The sequence below is a fragment of the Ursus americanus genome, chromosome 9, assembly GCF_024610735.1.
Source record: "Ursus americanus isolate L20-20 chromosome 9, mUrsAme1.1.p, whole genome shotgun sequence".
Taxonomy (NCBI): domain Eukaryota; kingdom Metazoa; phylum Chordata; class Mammalia; order Carnivora; family Ursidae; genus Ursus; species Ursus americanus.
Genome location: NC_142135.1, coordinates 44,407,694 through 44,429,667, shown reverse-complemented (window position 1 = coordinate 44,429,667; position 21,974 = coordinate 44,407,694). Strand labels below are relative to the sequence as shown.

At 37.8% G+C, this 21,974-nt stretch overlaps 1 protein-coding gene and 1 long non-coding RNA gene across 13 annotated transcripts in view; one reads left to right on the top strand and one right to left on the bottom strand.

Moving 5' to 3' along the window:
• LOC123797906 (uncharacterized) overlaps positions 1-12,071 on the top strand; it is a 46,783-nt gene extending 34,712 nt beyond the window's left edge. The window contains exons 4-5 of the long non-coding RNA XR_006781118.2: positions 1,925-2,083; positions 11,858-12,071. This is a non-coding gene — a long non-coding RNA (uncharacterized LOC123797906). The remainder of the gene's footprint in view (positions 1-1,924; positions 2,084-11,857) is intronic.
• Positions 1-21,974, bottom strand: part of LOC123797905 (uncharacterized) — a 242,911-nt gene that overhangs the window by 128,119 nt on the left and 92,818 nt on the right. Inside the window, exons 3-4 of one of the 12 annotated variants that reach the window (XM_087864767.1) lie at positions 10,457-10,543; positions 8,247-9,471 (exon numbers count right to left, since the gene is read on the bottom strand). The exons of 9 other annotated variants lie outside the window; for them this stretch is intronic. Coding sequence is in view for 1 of the 3 variants with exons in the window: in XM_087864769.1 (XP_087720895.1) it covers positions 8,120-8,210 (91 nt within the window). In the remaining 2 variants the exon portion in view is untranslated. Of the gene's footprint in view, positions 1-8,119; positions 8,211-8,246; positions 9,472-10,456; positions 10,544-21,974 lie in introns of those variants that run through there. 2 more of the 12 variants (XM_087864769.1, XM_087864768.1) reach the window with 2 other exon arrangements.

Sequence of the window (21,974 nt, the reverse complement as noted above, 5' to 3'; positions counted from 1 at the left end):
ATTAAATTCATTTGCAATTCTAGACTGTTGGTTTTTAAAAAACTGAGATTTTCAGCTCTCTGTACTCAACATTTTTAGTGAAAGAATTTTGCTTATTTACTATATGCAATCATGACTAAGAGTGAACCTGCTTGTTTTATTATTTTGTTCTCGTCCACATTCTATGTGCTTATCAGTCACTCTCACACCTCATTACCTGGAACGATGTGCCTCAGAATACACAATAAAGCATCTCTCAGAGGTGCCTGACTTCAGCAAGCTGCAAGTCACTGTTTTCTCTGTTTCAAATGGAAATCAGCATTACATTAAGAAGGCTGGACAACATTGTTAGTTGTCACCAGTCTTTCATGGACAACATTCAAAACCAAATTTAGAATTTGTCCTTGTCTGGCTAGTCTTCCTTTTATATTAGAAAAATTGTTTAGGGAAATAATGCTGAAGTTTGGGACTTGTTTTTCACAGAAATTTTTATTTTAAAACATTGGGTAGCAGCAGCCTATTTTTTCGTAAAGGTGGGTGCTTAGCAGGCTAATTTTCATGGTTTTAACCATGTAAATGACTTTTATTCCTTGAATCCTTAGAACCCTTTAATCCCAAGTATCATTTGTATAGACTCTAAAATCCTTAAAGACACAAACCATATTTTATTCAACTTTGTATCCTCAACACCTAATCCAGTAAAGCAGGCATCCTTGTATAATCAGAAAAGAGGTCCTTGATATTAATTACTGAGGTCACCTACTTTCATACCCTCAAAGCTTCTGGAATATTTTGCCTTCTCAGATTTGGACTAACATATTTCAAGAACTTCAAGACAGTGGGGATTCCCCACTGTCAATCAGCTCTCACTAAAACTAAACAGTGATCATGTATTTAATTCCATTTTTTTGTTGTTGCGGTTGGTCTGAATAGGGCTGGAATTTCCAGCTAACATGCAGCCAGGGGTGAACATATAGATTCACTGTATTGGATCATTTGTCTTTGAGAAATTTTAAGAAAATATGGCCCTATCTTTAATAGACGTAAATTTCCTGAAGAGGATATCTATATAGTTTTCAAGTATCAATCCTCTTGCCATGGGGGAAAGCCTTCTATTCATGTTTAGTTAACAAGTCATTACTTATGTCAGTAACGTTTTTTCCTTTACATATTTATAAGAACTTTTTGGTCTCCATCTTGATTTTTAAATGGATATTAATTTAAAAAGTGACGGCTTCATTATTAGAAAATGATGCAGAAGTAGAAGGTGGTCCCCTGTTGGCCTAGGTAACATGGAATAAAGGAAAAATGAGATCATAACTAGTGTATGCTATTTTCTGCAGTTGTATGAGATATTCAGCATCAACACCGCTTCCCCGAATCCACTTCCCCACATGGTTTCAGGATAGTGTTGTAATAACCAGTCCAATTCCAGTTCTGATGTTTGACAGCTGACAGCTTTCGAGCCACACTTCGACCCTAACCCCTTCCTCCGCACATCTGGCCAAGCTGATAAGAAAGCACAGGCACATGTTCCTTTGACCCTGGCAGGGAGTGCAAAGCATGCAAGCTCCAGCCTGTATACGCACAGGAATCATGCCAAGCCCACTTCCTAACTACAACAAAAACCACCCAGCCTCTACTCCCTGCTCTTTCAAGCTATCTCTCAACCCACTTTGTAGCCTCCCCAGAAAGCCGCATTTTGTGAGTCCTAAACTTTTCACTCCTTCCTACCTGCATGGCTATCATCCACCTTGATATCTGAACCAAATTTTGGGTGGAAAATCCATCTCATTTTTGCAAGTGGACTGGGAAGTAGAAAAGGAATGAGATATCACATGGAGTTGTATGAAAAAAGGATGTATTTTTTCATACACAGTGCATTTCTGACAAATTTGTTAAATAATTTGCTGTTGGTTATGCTAACATTACTGGCCTTTGGCAGGTCTCTTTCCTCTTCCAAGGAATCACACGGCTCCCAATTGCCCTTGACTATCGTGCCTTGCGTGAGACCTGGCAGCAACGGAGTCCATAGACTTATCTAGAAGAAAAGCCAGCTATGGGTGCCCAAGGAAGTAAGAAACAGCAGTTTCAAAATCTAAAGGTAAAATATGTATTCATTGAAGAGTCTCTAGAGAGGATTGTCAGAAAGTAAAACCAAGATGAAAACCAAAGAATGTATATATTTCTGGCATACAATCCCCTTGCTCTCATTTGTATAAATTCTTTGAGCACTGTATTGCAACTCAAATTGACTTTAATACCCATGAACCTCACAAGGAGGGACTGTCTCTCTGACTTTAAAGCTAAATAGCTCTTGGCATTGTTTCTTTTCAAGTCTTATACCATTTTGGCTAACAGGTTTACAGAAATCAGCAACTCCTCTATTATGCTATGCATGAAATCATCTGCTGCTGTGAACGTTTGTACTACTAAATATACTAGTATCACAAACCAATAACTCAAATTTTCATTTGATGTCTTCACGTAAACATTGCCAGAATTTATCTGCTTATTATCTTTCCCTGATTCCTCTTCTGACCCTTCTTAACTACATATCCATCTTCTAAGTCAAGATCGGTGGTTCCTTTTCTCTGAGTTAAGACTATGTACAACTCACTCCAGTTTTCTCATTCACCCACAAGATAAAGAGAAGGCACTAGAAATTGCAAAGGTATTTTTTATGTTTCAATCTACCGAAAGAGAAGGTATAGGAAAACTGTGTAGAGAAGAAATATCCTGCTTGCTGCAGGCTAAAATCAACTTGTAAGGTACTGGATAAAAATATAAAATGGTCGGCAGTGACCTCATAACTGTAAATTTCCTGCTGAGGCATAGATACATCTCTAGCTTTGTCCTTTGCTCTTGAAGATGATGTTGCCATTAGTATTGCCTTCTGATTGAGCACTATGGTCCTCGGTCTGGGATATATAAACTTCTGAAGCAGCAAAGACATGAGTGGTATCATTTAAGCTCCATCTTGGTGAGGTGAGTGGCCAAGATGGCAGAAAGCTACACAGAACACTGGCAATAAATATCGGTAATCAAATGTTTTATTTTTTTAAGACTTTACTTATTTATTTGAGATAGAGACAGAGAGAGTGAGAGAGAACATGAGTGGGGTGAGGGAGAAGCAGATTCCCTGCTCAGCAGGGAGTCCGATGCAGGGCTTGATCCTTGGACTCCAATATCATGGCCAGAGCTGAAGGCAGATGCTTAATGGACTAAGCCACCCAGATGCTCCATGTGTAACCAAATGTTTCAGAAACAATAATACAACACAAATAAGTAAGAACATGGTCTCATCCATGTGCAAATTACTCACTTGTATGTTCTTTGTTATAGACACGTAAACACAAAGTCATATTCAGTCATATTCATCTCTTTACTCATGTTCGTTTACATGGGAATGTGTAGGCCAAGAGAGATTCAGAAACAGAGCTCCCACGGCTGCATTCACTGAGGTTCACAAGCACACGTGTACGTCAGGCCCACACCACCCCAGCAAACACTCACACAAACACGCTACAACAGTGCTGCCGCTGGCATTCAGAATCCTTCAGCCACATGCAAGGTCCACTCTGTCATATGCACTTATCTGCAATGTAATTGCGTAATGTGACCAATTTTTCCCTTAAGTGTTTTGTCTCTTTTCACTGATTAACAGTTAAGTTCCCATAGAAAGTTATTTTGACAATCTTATTGATGAAAGATTCACCAGAAAAATTAAAATAAAAACTGAAGCACACTTCAAATTGCTGAGTGCAAAATATTGAATCATCTTTTACTGCCATGAAATTTCCAAGTTACTGTTTAGTTCTCTTCTAGTACTCTTCTAAAAGTTGAATTTTCTGGAGTACTTTTTAGAACAGAGTAGTCATTTGAATAGTAGTATTTTCCCCTCTGCCTAGGATTATGGTCTGCATAAAAGTGCTTTGAAAGCTACGAAATATTTCTACACTAATTAAAGTATATAAACACTTCAGGCTAAGCGTAGGCATGTGAAGTTGCTATTCAATTTTAGGAACCAAGTACCTTAAAGAATAAATAAATACTGTGGCATTAAATAGTATATAATTGAAAGAGCAGGGGAAAAAGGTCAACACATCATAAAATAAATGCTGGTAATTGAGGAAAAGCCCACGCTTACAGAAATAAAGATCTTCAAGTATAATAACTAAGACTATTGACATTGTTAGCTATGACATAACAGAGTGTTTATCCAAAGGTCCTTTGTAAGGTTCATTCTAGGTTTTGCTTTGTGTTTAGAAATGGAATTTCATATATGTTAATTATACTATTCCCCTGCTGTTTTTAGAACTAATGCAAATTCATAAGGCTTGATGTCCCTTCAAAGCAATTGAGATTTCAACCTTCAGTTCACCTACTGATGTCACTATGTCTCTTGAAGGAGGACAAAATTAACCTCAAAATACAAGGGATGAATAATTTCATATGCTATTCAACACCTACATGAGAGTTCATCTGATTATAAATTATATTCAGAAGGCTCCCTCTTGCATATTTTCAGATTAAGTCCCTGTTATAAACATGTCAAAGTTCACGGTTGGTAAAGTGCTACATTTCAGTACAGTCAGTGAACCATAGAACTGCCATTAGACACAAATAGCTTTGCACCAAAAAAACAGAAGAGCTGCGTCTAAAGCAGAGGTGCTACTCAGTCAGCAGCATCCTACAGACATCGAGAGTAGCAAAGAGACAAAGAGGTCAGGTAACCATTACAAAGTCAGATGGCTTTTCATTTTGTGATCTACAAGTTAGAAGAGCCAGATGGTAATAATTATTATGTTCTTAATAAATAACAATATTACCTTTTCTGGAATGGCTTACTCATCCTCTATTCTCTCCTTTTAGTTAAAAAGATAGAAAGCCAGAGTTTATATTTCCTAGACTTCCTTGCAAACCTCTATTTCTTCTGTGTTTACTCATATTGCTTGCAATTGTTTTCATAACATTTACCAGAGCTGTATTTTGTTATCCCAGATTTAAGCTTCCCAAACTTAATTCTGGAATTCCAGCCTCCTGCAGATCAGTGCAGATTCTACTTACTTTGAAACTGATGGTTTTCTGACTGATGGTTTTGTGTTTATCAGGACAAATGTTAGTTAAAGGAAATTATACTGGTGTCAACATGGAATGAACTGGGAGTTACCAGGATAACTCAAAGTGCACAAAGACAAGTTTCCCATCCAGATGTTATAGTATCTGACATTTCACTACTAGAAATTCATTTCTTTGGATTGCGTTCCTTAGCATCTGCTTTCAGTGTTAGTTACATCACACTAATTCAGACTGAAGAATCGAAGGGTTATGTTCCAGCAAGGACTTCACTGCTATAGATGCTTTAGTGAAGATTTTTCTTCATTATTTGTAGCAATACTATCAACCATTTATTGATTTCCTAATGCATACTAAAGTACTAGACACTTCATAGTTCTATTACTTAATCTATACAACAACCCTATAAAACAGATGTTATTATCATCCATATTTTACAGATGAGAGGAACTTTAGGAGAGTAGTTAAAGAGCACCGGCTTAGAGGCAAGAGAGACATGGTAAAACCTCAAATTCATTACTTACTAGCAATGTGTCCTTGGAAAATTTACAGTCCCTTCCCCTGTAAAAACAATGGCAATGGTATTTTTATCCTGAGCTTGCTATAAAAAGTAAATAAGCACCTGGCATCCAGTGGGCCTGAAATACAGAGGTTGTATAAAGATAGATGAGAAAACAATGATCAGAGGTCAAACAAGCTCCCCATATCACTAGTTAACAAGATCCCCACACCCTGGATGGCCTCCCCTACAGTATGGTGGGTTTTGCAAAAGTTTGCACGTCTCTCTACCTCTAGGTCCTTCTTCCAAAACAATTTGCATAGATAGAAAACAGGAAGGCAACAGTCACTATAGTAATTGCAGCAACAAACACACTGCAAAATGAACCGGTCTCCCTCAGAATAGGCTGTCCTTTCCTAACCTGGATTGTTAGGGTCATTTGTGGATTCAACAATGGCAGGCTTATTTCTCTTCCCTGGCTTCACTGGGATTGGTCTACCAGTCAGTCTGTGACACTGACTCTAGTCTATTAGGAGCTGCATGAGTCCATGTCAATGCCAAGGCTGAGTCATGTCAGATAAACAATGATGCAGTCCTCAGACACGGGAGATAGCAATTAAAAATGACTTTTGTTGGTGAATTAAGTACCTCCACACCACTGGCTCCATACCCTCAAATTAGTATCAGGAGAGAAGGTACTATGTGGTTCAAGAGGAGAAAATGTAACTGTTGAGAAAGATATGGTTATACTCATGAGGAGAAGAAACAGACAGAAAAGGTTTTTACTCGTACTGTAATTGGTACTGGACACAAACCTGCCATTTTGCTTTTATGTTCAACTTAGCAGTACAGAGAGCTGTTTATTTCAAATCTGAACTTTTTAAGTGCTCATAAAAAGAGTCCCTTTCTCTCTTATTGACATACTTTTTTCTCTTTTAGCTATTTATGTTGACCCTCATCCTAGTCTTTTGTGTCTGGTATTTTGCTAGAACTATTAAAATAACCAAACATGAATTCTAAGAAAAATCTTGCTTTTTTTCTATTCATCCCTATTACTTCCTTTAGGGACACAAGAGATAGTCTATCTCTTTATTACCAATTGTAGATTATTTTAACAAGATCTTTTTCCTTATAACAGTAAGGCTGTTTTATAATATAATATTATTCCCTGGGCCTGAACAAGTCTGATAACTCAGCTTCCAAAGTAAGAAAAGGAAGTAGAAATCATCAACCAGCTTTCTCTTTACTGAACGTTCTGTTTTTTGAAGAAGAAAACCTTTTCCTTTGGTAGAAAATGCCAGTTGGTTCTGACAAACACTTGTGAAACTTCTGTCTTCTTGAAAATAGCAAATATCTAAAAATTCACAAAAATTTTCACAGATTATAAGAAATTAGCTGGAATAGGTGTGCTCTTAAAGGCCAAACTTCCTGAGCTCCAGCCCTGCTTTTGCAGCTGTCTCTCCTGCATCATCATGTGGAAGTCCTGCCAAAATCTTACGTTCAACTCGTTTAAAACTGCAATCTCCACCCCATCCTCCAAACTTCCTCTCACAGAAAAGGGCATCCCCAGCTCGCCTTGCAGATGTCTTCAGATTCTCCTCACTTCCCAACCACTTATACCCAATTCATCATCAAGTGCTGGCAGCTCTTTGTGTCAACAGGTCTTACCGTATCTCGCTCCTCCTCTCCATTCTCCCTGCTTGGCACTCGCCATTGTCAAATGACCTATTGCAGGCACCTCATCAGTGGTCTTCTTGCTTCCCCTAATATCCTTCACACAATCACAGCACAATCTTTCTCAAATACAGAATAGTTTTCAGCAGCCTACAGAATCAGGTAGGACATAGCCTGGCACCCACCTTCATCCCAGGTCCCACTTCATTTCGCCATCCCCTCACAGCAGGTGCTCGGGCCTCACTGGAAAACTCAGTGTTGCCCAAACATGTGTCATACTTCCTAAACTCTCCTCCTCTGCTGATGGGACCACCTGTTTCTAGAATGCCTAACCCATCTCACTGATAAGAATACTCCCTCCTTCTCGAAGTCCTCCTTTACTTTTTCAAAGTAAGATCACTTTTTCTTTTCTTAGTGCCTAGGTAAAATTGTATCTCTTCATGGCAGCCAGTAGGATCTTTTTTACAAGACAAATCAAATAATATCACTTTCCTGCTCAAATCTTTTGGGGCTTCCATTAAACTCAAAATAATATATTAGACACTTCTAACCATGATGTACAAGGCCCTGCCTTTTCCGGCTCCTGTCTGCATCTCCAGATCTCATGCTGCCCTGCTATCCTCTCAGCTCTCTGGGTTCTTGCCACACAGTCTCATTTTTATTTTTCAAGATTCCAAGCTCATCTCCACCTCACTATCTTTGCACTTGCCATGCCTCTGCCTGGATTACTCTTCCCACAGGTCCTCACATGACTGACTTCTTCAGGCCCTCAAAAGCACTGTTCTTCAAGAGTAGACCACATCAATTCAGTATCACAAACCTCCGCATTTTTTTTTCTAGCACCCATTGCTGTCAATAGCTAGGCTTATCTTATGTGTATATACTTACTTTGTGTTCATGTCTGTCTCCTTCCAACAAAATGTAAGCCCTATTGAGGACAGATTGCTTATTCTTTTGTTTACCACGGAATCCTCAGCACCTAATACAGAGCCATTCAATAAATACACATTCAATAAACGTTTATTAAAAGAACTAAATGAAAAACATAGCACTTTATTATGTATTATCTTGTATTTCAGTAATTATCCATCTTTTTCCCAAGATTATAACCTTCTTGAGATGAGAAACTATATATTGATTATACTTAGATTCCCTCACAGCACCTAGAGTATCAGATTGTAATGGTAGGTATTCAGTAAAATTGGAATTGAATTGAGTAACTTCATCTTTCACTGAGCTAGCCTATGTCCCCAGTTATAAAGAGCAGTGGATCCAGGAAACCTTGGCCCCAGCCACAGCGCTGCCACTTAAGAGCTGTGTGATTATTGTCAAGTTGCTGCACTTCTCTGAATCTCTGATTGCTCAGATGAAAACCAGAGATTATAAAAATGCCTCTGCACAATTCATCTCACTATGTGAGGATGGAATTAAATCACATGTGTGCTTTTGTCTCTGATTAAACTACAAACTGTTCAAGGGCAGAGACAATAATTGCTACTTCTTTGCCTCATCTATGTAGAATAGCCTCATAGTGTGTACACACAGATCAACAAATAATAATTATTTATTGAGCACCTACTATGTGATGACAGACTGTAATAGGCACCTTTCATATGATATCTTATTTAATTCTTAAAACCACCATGTGACACCAAATATTGGTCTCCCTATATAGAGAGGAGAAAAATTAACACCTACAGAGATGAAGCAGTTTGGCCATCCTGTTAGTCACTGCAGGTGCTGGGATTTGATAGGAAATCTGTGTGAACAACTAATTGTAAATGCTAATAGTTATTTATCATTTTCTTAAATTACCCAAAATCCATTCTTTTCCTGAGAATTCCCCAGCTACCTTGATAAATTTATATCTGCTAGAAGCCCAAGAAATTCTTGGAGGCTTTTTTCTTTAATTCCTCTCATTCATGGTTCTCAAACAGCTGAGGTGCAAGCACATGGCCTGAACTTGGCCGTGTTCTCGGGGGCACTGAGTCTTGGTCATGGTGCGAGTGGATGGAGGAAAGAAGCGCAGTTCATTCTGAGCAGCAACGGTTTCTGTGCAACACTGTCCTCCAGTCCCCTGCCAAGAACAACTTCTGGGACTGCTCCTCTTCTGTTCCAAGCCTGGTTCTCCAGCCATGCCCTCAATACAGTGAATTCCCTAATAGCCTTTGAATACGTTGTTTGTGTTCTTAAATTTGCCAGATTCTGTCGCTAGCATAAAGAGAACCCCAACTGATATACTGTGCAAAAAGAAAAATAATGGGAATTATAATGAATTCTCAAAAAAATGTATAATGAATAAATAAGTATGCTAATGAATGAATATCCCTATTCATATGGAAGCATGTAAAATATTAGATTATACACTAAGGACCACATTAAAAAAATCACAAAAAAGGAATGTCAAAAATAGTATACGATTAATTCCCAAATTAGTAGTCCAGGCTGTAAATGCTGAAAGTGATCAGAGGAGAAAAAGAACACAGCAAGCTTCTATGGTCCAGAAAGCCTTCATGGTTAAATAAACACTCAATGAATGAAATCTGGATATTACTCCTTAAGGCAAACGTGACAAAACTAATGAATGCAGTTCTCTGAGAGACACAAAGAGTGGGGTGTTGGAATGATTCAGCACATAGTCATCTGAACTACTAATCTTCAGAACTATGAAATTTAACAAAGGCCTGTTACAGAAAAGCAGGCTTCTGCCATACTGTTCTTAAGAGCTTTCAGTGAACAAACTTGATCAAGCTCCAAACCTATATCGAGCAACCAGTGTCCCAGACATCAGTGAGGTGCGAGGAATACAGAGAAGAGTCAAATTCAGACATCCAGGGGTGTACCATTTAAGTGAGGGATCGAGACACCAAATACTATTAAAATAATACACTATTGCATTTAGAGAATTGTCAAAGGGATATCTTCCCCAACTGGTGGGCAGGAAAGCCTTTTAGAAACGGATAGGGCTACCTAGACCTTAAAGGATGGATAGAATTGATGAAGGAAGAGGCAGGGAAAAGGCATTCTAGGAAAAGAAACAAATATAAGCAAAAACAGAAACAAGAAATGCTAAGGTGTGTATGGGTATAGTGTGAGGCAGACAGCAACAAGAGATTAGGTCAGATTGGGAAGCACAGGATAGATCATAGGGGGTCTGGGGTGTGATAACACTGTACACACAAGAATATAAAACCCTAATTGACCAGGCCTGGGTCTCTCACCTACCTTTGGAAGTTGGAGAGGAGTCAATGTCACTCAAGTTACATGAACTGAAAGCAAAATGGACTGATATCTTGGAGGATTATCAGGAAGCTGTTTCCACAAGAGAAAATAGATGCTCAGTGGGAAATGGCCGATAATACCTATTATTCTATTCTACTAAAGAAAAGACTAAAAGGGCTTCGCTGTAATCTACTAGGCCAAAGAATTCGATAATAACTACACTTCTTACTCATGAATAGTAATTTAAACTTCAAATAGTAATTTAAACTTGTGTGGGAATATGAATAAATCTACTAGACAGTAACACCATCAGGGCAAAGACATTGACTGTCCGGTAACTACCATGTCTAGTGCACAGTAGGTGCTCAACTAAGTCTGTTTAATAAATAAATCAAAGAACGCATATAATGCCTTATTTCATGTTCACTATCAATTGTATAAAGTTGATATTTTAATTTCCATTTCATATAGATAAATTATTTAAGTGATTAATAACATTTTTGGTGAGGAAATATGTACTCAGATGATTACAAATACATAATCAGTTATTCTTCTTAACACTGAGTAAAGATAAATGATTCAAGATCTAGAATACAGAGTTACTACGGTATTTACAAAAGAACTTCTTGACTTTTAGATTTATAAAAATTAGAACTCTTTGCCCAGAAAGTCCACAAATCTACTACAAAGATGTTTTAGGCGGACTAAGATGTAGATTTAAATGAAGACCGCTTTCCTCAAAGCAAGGAGATGGACACATTGAGCTTCAATAAATTAGTCTATAATTTCTCTTGTAATGCTATAGTTTCCTAGGGGAAAAAAAAGTATCCTTCTGAATGGCTGGTTTCTTTTGCTATAGCGACACCTACTGTTATAGACAATACTTTGTTTTTAAGAAAAAATACTTGGAAAATACACTTAAGCTCTAAAGAAAGGCTGTTAATATGAATTTTTTATTTCAGTGATTTAACTCATGAATTATAATATTTTGGAAAGTTAAAAGAAAATGTGTATAATTTATACACCTTTGAAATATATATGAATAAGGTATTTGATAAATACTATTAAGTGATTAGCTTAATAAAATGGTCATTACCAGATCTATATACATATACATACATATGCATATGCATATATATATTCATATTACATACATATATATAAAGCATTTTAGAAAATAATTCCAATAATTTTAACACTAAGCCTAAAAATCTTTAGGCCTTTTGTCAATTTAGTAATAAGCCTGTACATTTCAAATGCAGTATTAAAATAGTAGAGTGCTTAAGGTGTTCAAAATAATCCTAAAATACCCATTTGCACAGTATTAAAGATAGCCTATGTGCTCATTTATGTTTACTTTATTTAATAAACATCTAATTCTAAATTTTTTTTCTCTTTTTTAAGGACTAGGAAGCGCCCTAAGAGGACACTGAGCCCACTCTACAGGATCTAAGAAACGTGAATTTACATTAAGATTCTCTATTTCTATAGCTTTCTGGAAATGGAATGTTGAAATCTCCCTCACATTGAAAATATCAGTATCTTTAAGACATCTTTGTGTTTTCATTTTGGTGGAATAAATACACTAATCTACTTAAAGTTGTCTAGGTTAGGAGTAAGCTAACATTATTATTATTATTATGAACATTACATTGCTAACTAGACTTTATTGACCACTTACTCTGTGACCAGGTCATGCTGTTTTATAAGTTTATAAGTTATTATCCTGCTTAATGCTGACAACATTGGTGAATTCTACATTCTCTATATTGCAAACAAGGAACTTGAAGCACAGAGATATCACATAATTTTCCCAGGGTAGATAGATCATCTAGCAAGTGGCCAATGAAACTATTAAACCCAGGGCAGTCAAAGTCCAGGGCCCAACCTAGGATCACCTATATCTATTTTGACACATGAAAAATAGCATGTAATTTAAAGGCGAGAAGGGGAAATTTCAAGAAAAGCAAAGCACAGTGTAAGGGAAAAGTCCTCAGCATACCTATACTTCCCCTCTGCAAACCTATCTATGCTCTCCCTTTGCAGTCTTTGCCTGAATACTCCCAGCAGGATATAACCAAGTGGGAAATACTCAGCATAAAATAATCAACGCCACATGCCTGCCTGATCAATCCCATACCACAATTTTTACTTGCGTAAAGACATGCTTTTTGGAAAACATACACAGCTACGATAATCTCTTAATACAGAAATAAAGCATCATATAGAAACTAGGAAGCAAAAAATCAATTTGTTGTGATGATCATTGGAGCGTACCACCAACTGTAAATATCTTAATATCAGTTTAGAGTGGGATGTAAATATCAACAAACTCAAACATTACTAGAACTAAAATGAAAGAGAGTCTCAGAGTTAGGGATCTTTCCTAGTATCTCAGGAATGAAATATTAAGAGTCAAGGAAACTTCCTGGGAAGACGGTCTTCAGGTCTACAGAAATCTTATTCATTTGAAGGAATTTCCCTGATACCTATTTATAAAGATATCAGTGAATACATATGATGATGAGATCTACATAGACATGGATATCTATATCTGAGCTTTGCCTTCCTGCCTGGTCTTCCATATTATCACAAAACTACAATAACAAGCAAAAAAATCCACCAATATGCATATTTTTAAGAGAATCTAGTCAGGCACTAAGAAGGGCAGAAAGAAATGCAAGGATGGAGAGCAGTGCAAGCAAGTTGGCAGGGACAGTCTACATGAAAAAAGTAATTAACAGTATCAGACAGAAAAGAAGAGCTAAATATATTGAAAAATGGAATTTGGGAATGAATGACAACTTTTTTTTTTTTTAAAGATTTTATTTATTTATGTGACAGAGAGACAGCCAGCGAGAGAGGGAACACAAGCAGGGGGAGCAGGAGAGGAAGAAGCAGGCTCCCAGCGGAGGAGCCTGATGTGGGACTTGATCCCGGAACTCCGGAATCATGCCCTGAGCCGAAGGCAGACGCTTAACGACTGAGCTACCCAGGCGCCCCTGAATGACAACTTCTAACTTGGATCATTATAGAGTATGTTACAGAGTTACAAAATAGATAAGGAATATGAACTGGATTTTTAAAATTGATTTATAAATACTAGCGGATAGTATTTAGAAAAGACAAAAACCAGGAGATACATTCTGGGGTAGGGAGAAGAGTCAAGTGTAGAACACAAGGCGAAGTCAAGACTGTTCAATATGCACTCAGAGACAGTGCTTGGATTAGTTTGTTTACACAGCAGGGATCCTAGAGAGCCTGCAGGATTAGTGTCAAAAGGTAGATGCATAACTTACCATGAAGTGTGCTGAATGGCAGGCTGAAGAGTTGGTACCTTACTCTGTTTGGTGATTAGATTTTAAAAGATTTTTGATCATAAAGATAGCACCGTGCAAACAGTATTTTAGGAATAATATTCATAGAAATGTAAAAGATAGACTAGGAAGGACAGAGAAAGATGGGACCAGATGGAAGTTGCTGCATTAGTTCAGGTATGAGATTGTAAGAGTCTGAATTAGATTGGTCATACTGAAGGCAGTGAGAAAAAACATGGATGTGAGTTGCCAAGATTAAGTTTAAAGGATCTGGCAAATAGCAAGGATCCTGGTGTTTGGCTTGAGTGTGGATGCAGGCTACAAAGAGCAAGAAGAAAACAAAATAGAATAATGACTCTGATAGATCAGCTATCCTGCAGCCTCAAGCTTTCAGAAATGCACCCAATCAGGTAGGGGGTAAGTACCTCTAGAAGAGGAAAAGAGAATAACAGCAAAATTGTTAAGAATAGAAGAGCTGAAAATTACACAGAATATGCAGTGATTGGTCAATTTGTTACATAGAATGAAAGGATATTCTCTAAATAGTTCATAATGACTACAAGAGCCAAGCCAATTTGTGCAAAATCCAAGCCGTCTGGACCAAGCAACAGAAAAAGATATAGGAGAGAAAAGAAATAAGAAAAATAAGCAAGTGGCAAGCAGCCAAGGAGACAAGCAAAAGAAGCAGCAAGGGAGAATAGAGGCACTGGGAGTGACTAAGAGCTGTCACCTTGACAAAAGAGAAAAATAGAGTTAACAGTGCAGATAAAGGTGTCCGTACAGCTCTGAACTCTAGCATGACTACGCTTAGTAGTCCACTTAGTGTGCATCACTTAGTAACCACCACAGTGACTGTTTCTAGGAACAAAAATTAAGAACAATGTGGTCACCAGTCTAGACTTACTTATGAAGGCAACAGATAGAATGCTAGATGTTTGACATCTGGGAAGGAGGGGTGGAGAGAAATTAAGTGATAATAGAACACAAACCCGTATGAATAATCTTCCAAGACCCTTGCTATCCATTTTATGGAAATGTTCTTCCTTATGGAAATCTCCCCATAGCTCACAACTTCCCTTCATTCAGTCCCTACACAAATTGTCACCTCCCTGTGCTCTACTAGCTAAATCAACCACTCAGTTAAGACAATCGCTCTTTAACTCCCCAATATGCTTTGTTTTCTTTATAGAACTTACTGCTCTCTGAAATGATGCTTTTATTTTTGAGTATTTTATTTTCTGCTCGACCTAAGATGTAAGCTCCATCAGGGCAGATACATCATCTTTGCTTGTTCATCACTGTATTCTACACTTTGAAAGGCACCTGCATGTTTGTTGAATACATGGATAACCATATTTTCACACTGATGTTCTAATTCACACAAACCCAGGTTGAAATTCTGACTCAGCCATCTACAGGTTTGTAGTGGGCATGCGCTTTCATCTCAGCATATTTTGGAGAACCTCTCATTGCTAGTTTCAGTCCAACTGGCTCAGGATTCTGGCCCCTCTTCCAGCTCCAAGGGGGCACCTAATATGGGATGGGTTATTCGGAGGACCCAGTCACCCTGACAACAGTGGTTAGTTTGTGGATTGGCATGGAATCCAAACTAGGTCAATTCAGACTCCTACCCAGGGCTTTTTCTGCAGCTATCTAAACCACATATTCTCTGGGATCTTTTATAAGTAGAATGTAAGCTTTGTTGCTGCATGAGAAGTAGCTGCTGAAAAATAAATCGAACCTGAAGAGAAAGCTAAGAGATATGAAAAAGCGATACATTTTTGATAACACGGCTTGAACCCCTGGACCCAAAGATGCCTCAAATTTAACCTTTTCAACCTTGCAGGAACGTAAGACAATCAAAACTCTTGTTTAAGCTAATTTGAGTTGGATTTCTCTCACTTGCAATACAAAGAGTCCTAACAACCAAAATTGTGAGAATTTGGGTGAGTCTCACATCAGTTATTTGCAAAACAGTGATACCTACTTAGGTGGGCAGAAAGTCAGTAATAGTTTAACTTAAAAAAATAAATAGCAATAACAACAAAGTAGATACTTGACAAATGGGAAAAGCAGCTCATGAATTGTGTATAGAAGGCATAGCTAGAGTAGCAGCAGCAGAGCTCCCAGTTTGTAAGACATAATTGTTAATATTCAAAACAAGCAATGGAAAACATTTTCATGTCAGATCTGCACATAAGAAAGAGGACTGATGTGAGCTAAATTTAGCAATCAGTGAGTGAGAAATCTAAAACAAGCATCACACCAGAAGGGAGAAGACAGGTCACAGACAGATATGGACAGGAGGAAAAAACGAGGTTAAGACTATTCATCAGGTCAGCAAATTAGAGACACTGAGTTGATAGGAAGTTAGAAAGAAGTCAGGTTTTAAACACGAGGGACAAAAAGAAAAAAAGTACTGAGACACGGGTGAGTGAGGGACAATTGAAATAATATGGCAATTATTTGCACTGATCCTCTCACAGAGCCCCTGGGCTGATTTACTGGACCAAGGACATGCCCTTGAAACATCAGAAACTTTGTCTGATATATTTTATCCTGAGTTAATTTGCCCAACTAATAAATCAAAGCTAGGTATAGGCATTCCTCTTAACATGTAAATTTCTTTCTCTCTCAAGCTAAGAGCAACGCTTCAAGAAAGTTAAAAAGTTTCTGAAAGAGAAAATGACTATTTGTGAATGACTTGAGAAGAGCTAGCCCCTGGAACTAGCTAACAAATCCTCACGGTGTGCAATCCTCCCCATTATCTGACATCGACAGGGCCGCTGGTCACGCTGTCAGTTTTTAATCAACCAAATATTGTTGAGCACTACTGTACCAAGCAATTATGTGAGCAATTCACAGTGAGAAGATGAATGTATTTCCCTATCATGTGTTCAGAGTTAATTAAAAATAAATATAGATGTATATATGAGCAAATGCAATTAATTTATCGACAAGTATTTTCTGATGAGTAATTTGGTATTTGAAATAAGACACATCAGAGAAGACTAACAATAGCAGCTTGAGAGAAAGACTCAGACAACTTTAAAACCAAAGAATTATAGTTCCCCAGTGGATCCAGATTTAAATCAAAACCTCACTCATCTTCTATAATCCAGCCCAAATGTCACTTCCTCTAGGAGGCCTTTTTGACCCTTTCCCCCAAAAGAGCTGATCTTCTCAACCTTGTTTTGTCTATATGTTTATTATGGCACTCTCCACAATGAAGTAATTCTCTGCTTTCTTCTGTTTTCCCATCTACCTCCATTACCCCAGTCCCAAAGCTGTGACCTTCTTGAAAGCACATCCTTACAACCCTAGAATCTAACACAAAGCCTGGCACCAGGCAGGTGAGCAATGAGAGAATGATAACCGAATGAATGAGCACAACCTAATTCGAAGTATTCCACATTGCTATCCAAATGAATTTATTTTGGCAAATCTTACCATTATTTGGATAGCTGCCAGTGAATCAAGTTCACCTAGATATTAAGAGGACGAAAGTGAATTGATTGTTCTAGCATTTGCTAATCTTGAAATTTCTCATAACTTAGAAAATACCATCATCTAGGAGCTTCCAAAGATATTTTCTCCTTGTTACTTACACAGTGCGAGCTCATTCATGGATGAATGAAAAACATTTTTTGTGTTATCATCTTTTCATGTGTTTAGTGAAAGTTAATTTCAGAACTAAATGCTTAGCTGAAGATAGCAAAGCTGTTCTACTGCTATAATATTGAAGAACTCACCCCGAGGAAGCAGGGTTATTGTCTGTTCATATTTTTAGCATTTTCCTGCTCCCCATTGTTACCTCATTGATTCAACTAATGGACCAGAGTGTTTTTCAAAATATGAAATGCTATTAAGGAGAGTTCTGAGGAAAGTTGATTCATTTGAAGGAATAACAAGAATTCTAAGCTCATTACAATATTAAAGATGCAATTTCTGTGATATTGCTTATACTGGCATTCTATTCAGAGACAAATATTATGGAAAACTTAAGTGGAAAGAATGACCCGAGGTCAATATGCAGAACTGTTAATAAAGAATAATGAGTGGTGAAGAGCACAGACTCATGGAGCTGTTGTGCCTGAGTTTGAACCCACCACTCATAGATGTGTAACTTGAACAGGTTACTTTATCTCTTTAACTAGCTTCATTATTTGTAAAATGAGAATAACAACAATAACATCCATGTCCAGACTGAATTAGATAATCCATGTGAAACAGAGCATTCAGTGCATTTGTAGCTAATACTATTATTATTATTAATCTATGAGCATGAAGATATTTTAAGCTTGCAGATTAATCAAGTCTTTCTAAAGTATTCTGACATTTATGTTGAAATGATAAGGGTTATCCCTCCTTCACATCCATCAATCAATGCCAGGCTAATAAAGTAGACGTGTGGTTCCTGATTCAGTAGACAATAAATAATATAGAATTGAATAATCTTAACAGATGAAAGAACACTGGCTTCTACATGGAGGAGGGAAAGAAAAAAGAATTTTTGGCAGAAGGTGAGGGAATCATTTGATAGAAGGTTCTTCAGCTCAGACATGCTGAGCTGAGTGAGTACTATGTCTAAACATTGCCCTAGCACTTACTTCCTTGAAAGATTAATTAATGTGTGTATGCATTTGCATTTAATACCTTAATCTTTTTTCTTAAAGTAACTATGAAATGCACTGATACAAGACCCCTAGATAGGTTGTTAGATTTATCAAATAAAAACTGGACAGCAAATATAACACTAGATAATTTTTTAGTGTAAGTATGTCTCATGCATACCCCCCAGTTGGTATCCTGGGAGTTGGAGGTACTCACTAATTAATATGGTTAGCCCTGTCCCAGAACCAGTGGAGAAAGAGAGAATGAACTTCATGAAAATACCCATTTAAATGAGACTTTACAGGAGGAGGTCAGAATAAGTTAGGGATAGAATCACTATAACAGCCTCAGTTGAAAAGATGTTGCACAGATACTCTCAAACCTTATTTCCCACTTTATGAGGCCACAAGGTATCACAGAACTTTAAGATTTAAGTTCTTGGCACATAGTAGGACTCAAAAATACATTTTAATTCAATAATTAGAAATAAAAGTGTCAGCATATTTTACGATGAATTCTTTCCTCAAAGTAAATGGCTAATATACTTTTGTGTTCATTGGTAATGAAAATTCAGTAGTTAAAGAAAAGACCCTTAAATTCACTGCCTGCTTTCATATGTTTGTATGAAGCTTTGAAAAATAATTCCCCTATCTCTATCTAAGCTTCTTTGTGCCCCTGGTACTATATGACTAGAATCTTTCAAAACCATTTTCCCCAGTCCTTTAATATTCTAAGTGTCTGTGCAGAAGTTGAATTTACGCATTTGGAATTGAGATTAAATTCCCTGAATGCTTTTGGCATTGCTGAGTGCTGTCATCCCCATCACTGCTCAGCACCACTGTCATTGGATAAAATGGGGGGGAAAAGTAAAAAAGTATTGCAGCAACTGAATGATGTGTGGGACATGGAGCTGTAATAGTGACAGAGCTTGACGCGCAGTCTTACTCGATATGACAGAGCATGTAATGTACCTGGAATTGGGCCCCGTGTAGTGACTAACAGTTTCAATTTTCAGAGTTTTATAGAATTCTGTATTATGTTTGACAGCTCTGTTTCACACCAATGGCTGGTTCCATAATGCTAATGAAGTACAAAGATGAAAAAATGTCACACACACACACACACATACACACACGAAGAATGCAAAAAGTGTATGCAAGCTTCAAGCTCATAAAACCTAATTTCCTATGGGAAATTACTCATTTTCATATTGTTATGACATTTTCAGGGTCCTGCAAGTGCAAAATCCAGCTCTTCCCCACATATGTTTTGAAGAGTTTATTCAAGAGCATAGATTGGATGGGGGGGGAGTGAGGCAGGGTGTTGCTAAACCTGTCTGTGCTCCCCCACGCATTTTTCTACTCCTTGTTTTATTTGTCACCCCCTACAATCTGGTTAAAACATAAGGTGATGTTCTAGCAGACTGAGACAGGTAACATTCCATCTATCCCCTGGCAACATTCATACATAGGAGGAACTATTTGTGCTATTCTGCATATAAAAATGAGAATCTAGGGGCGCCTGGGTGGCACAGCGATTAAGCGTCTGCCTTCGGTTCAGGGCATGATCCTGGCGTTATAGGATCGAGCCCCACATCAGGCTCCTCCGCTATGAGCCTGCTTCTTCCTCTCCCACTCCCCCTGCTTGTGTTCGCTCTCTCGCTGGCTGTCTCTATCTCTGTTGAATAAATAAATAAAATCTTTTTTAAAAAATGAGAATCTAGCTCACTTTCTAATGGCTTGTCTCTCCCCTGTGTGGTTCTTACTTCCTCCCTGCCTCACCACCTCCCCAGTTAAATTATTCCGGGAATAGTCTCCTGCCATCTCCTAGTACCTATAGTACAGAAAGTTTCAGCCCCCTTGCACCACACTGTCTTCCCAGAAGGAACATTGCCAAGGACATGCAAAAAGATAACAGGGATCAGAATCTCTTAGTCTATTCCATGCTGCCTCTGCCTTTTCTTTTTCCAACTTTCTTCCTGCTTCAGCCAAATCTACATTGGTTTTCTGGGTCCCCCTGCTTCCCTGGCCTCCCGATTCACAGCTGGTCTCCTTTTTCATGTGCAGCCATTTGTCAAACTGATTAATTATCTGGTAGCTGCTCCTCTGACTAGGCCTCCGGGTCTTGTCGTGTGAGCTGCTCCCAGAGGTAGCCCTGGGGGCAGTTTTCTGTAATTTCCTGGGTCTCACCCTCCTGATTCTGGTCCCAGAGCGTTGGAGGTAGACACCTGTTCTCAGTTCCCTAACAATAACAACTAGTAATTAGAAAGCACTTCATAACGAGGCAGTGTATCATGTTGGACACAGTGCAGACTTTGAAGTCAATCAAGGGCTTGAAATCCTGACTCCTGTTCTAATTAGCTCCATAATCGTGGCAAATTTACTTAACCTTCCCAATCCTCAGTTTCTGCACCTGAAAAATGGAGTAATGATGCTGTGCCCATAAGGAGACTAGTGAAATGAAGATGGGTAGAGTATGTATTGGACCTATGCCCCCCAAACTACTTTTCTGGTAACAAAATACATTTCATTGTATACCTTACTATCATTCACCTTCCCTCCTGAACAAATGAGGGATTTCAAAGTTATTATTGTCCATCCACTCATTCTCCATGTTCTATTTTGTACTCAGGTGAACTTTTTTTTTTTTTTGCTAGATTGTTCAAGTACACAGTGCAAATGGGAAATTTTACCTTATTGCATATCATTGCCCAATGGGAATATTTGTGCTTGTGAAATGCATTGGTCTCCTGGGTTTCTGTTTTATGTTACTATTAAATACAATTGAAATCTATGTACAAATGAAAAGTTATTCATTATTAAAAGGCAAAGATATTTCCTTTAAAAAGAGGCAGACCGGTTGCTGCCTTTGTGCTTATGTGATCTTCTGAAGTCACTAAATTCTCATACATTATGGCCACTTGCTCTCTCATACCTCTACTTGCATCCTCACTAAAGGGGCATGGAGGTAAAGTCATTTGGTACATCAGGTTTCCACAGAAATCCAGGCCAAAAAACACATCAATCATAGCATGTAATAATGATACAGTGATTGGTCACACTGCTCGGCTGTCAAAAAAATTCCTTCCTTCAGTCCTTTCAAATGCTTAAGAGAATCCCAAGTGTCTGGGTCCTGGGCACTAGTCACCAGTAAGAGATAATATATCAAGAATAGAGACCATGTGGCCAGAAACCACATACCACACTCCCTGGTGAAAAGTCATTCCCAGAAACACTTCTTAGAAAGTGAGGTTCCAAAAGTGGAAGGAATCCAAAATATATTGCCATCATTACTTATTGATGCTATTAATAACTGTAGTGACCGTATTTATTATGCTATAAATGCTTATTTTTTATAAAGGAAATTTCAACAGCTTTCTATCCCAACCATAAGTATTGAAAAGCTTACTTCATAGGGCTATAAAAATTAGGGCAACAATAATAATGATGTCTATTATTGAACATATAACATATACCAGATATTTTTTAATCCTTACAACAACTCCAGTAGGTAAGAATTACAATAACGTCTATTTCTTACAATTAAAAAAAAAAACTTGCTTTTAACTCATTTTTACTTATCTTATTTAG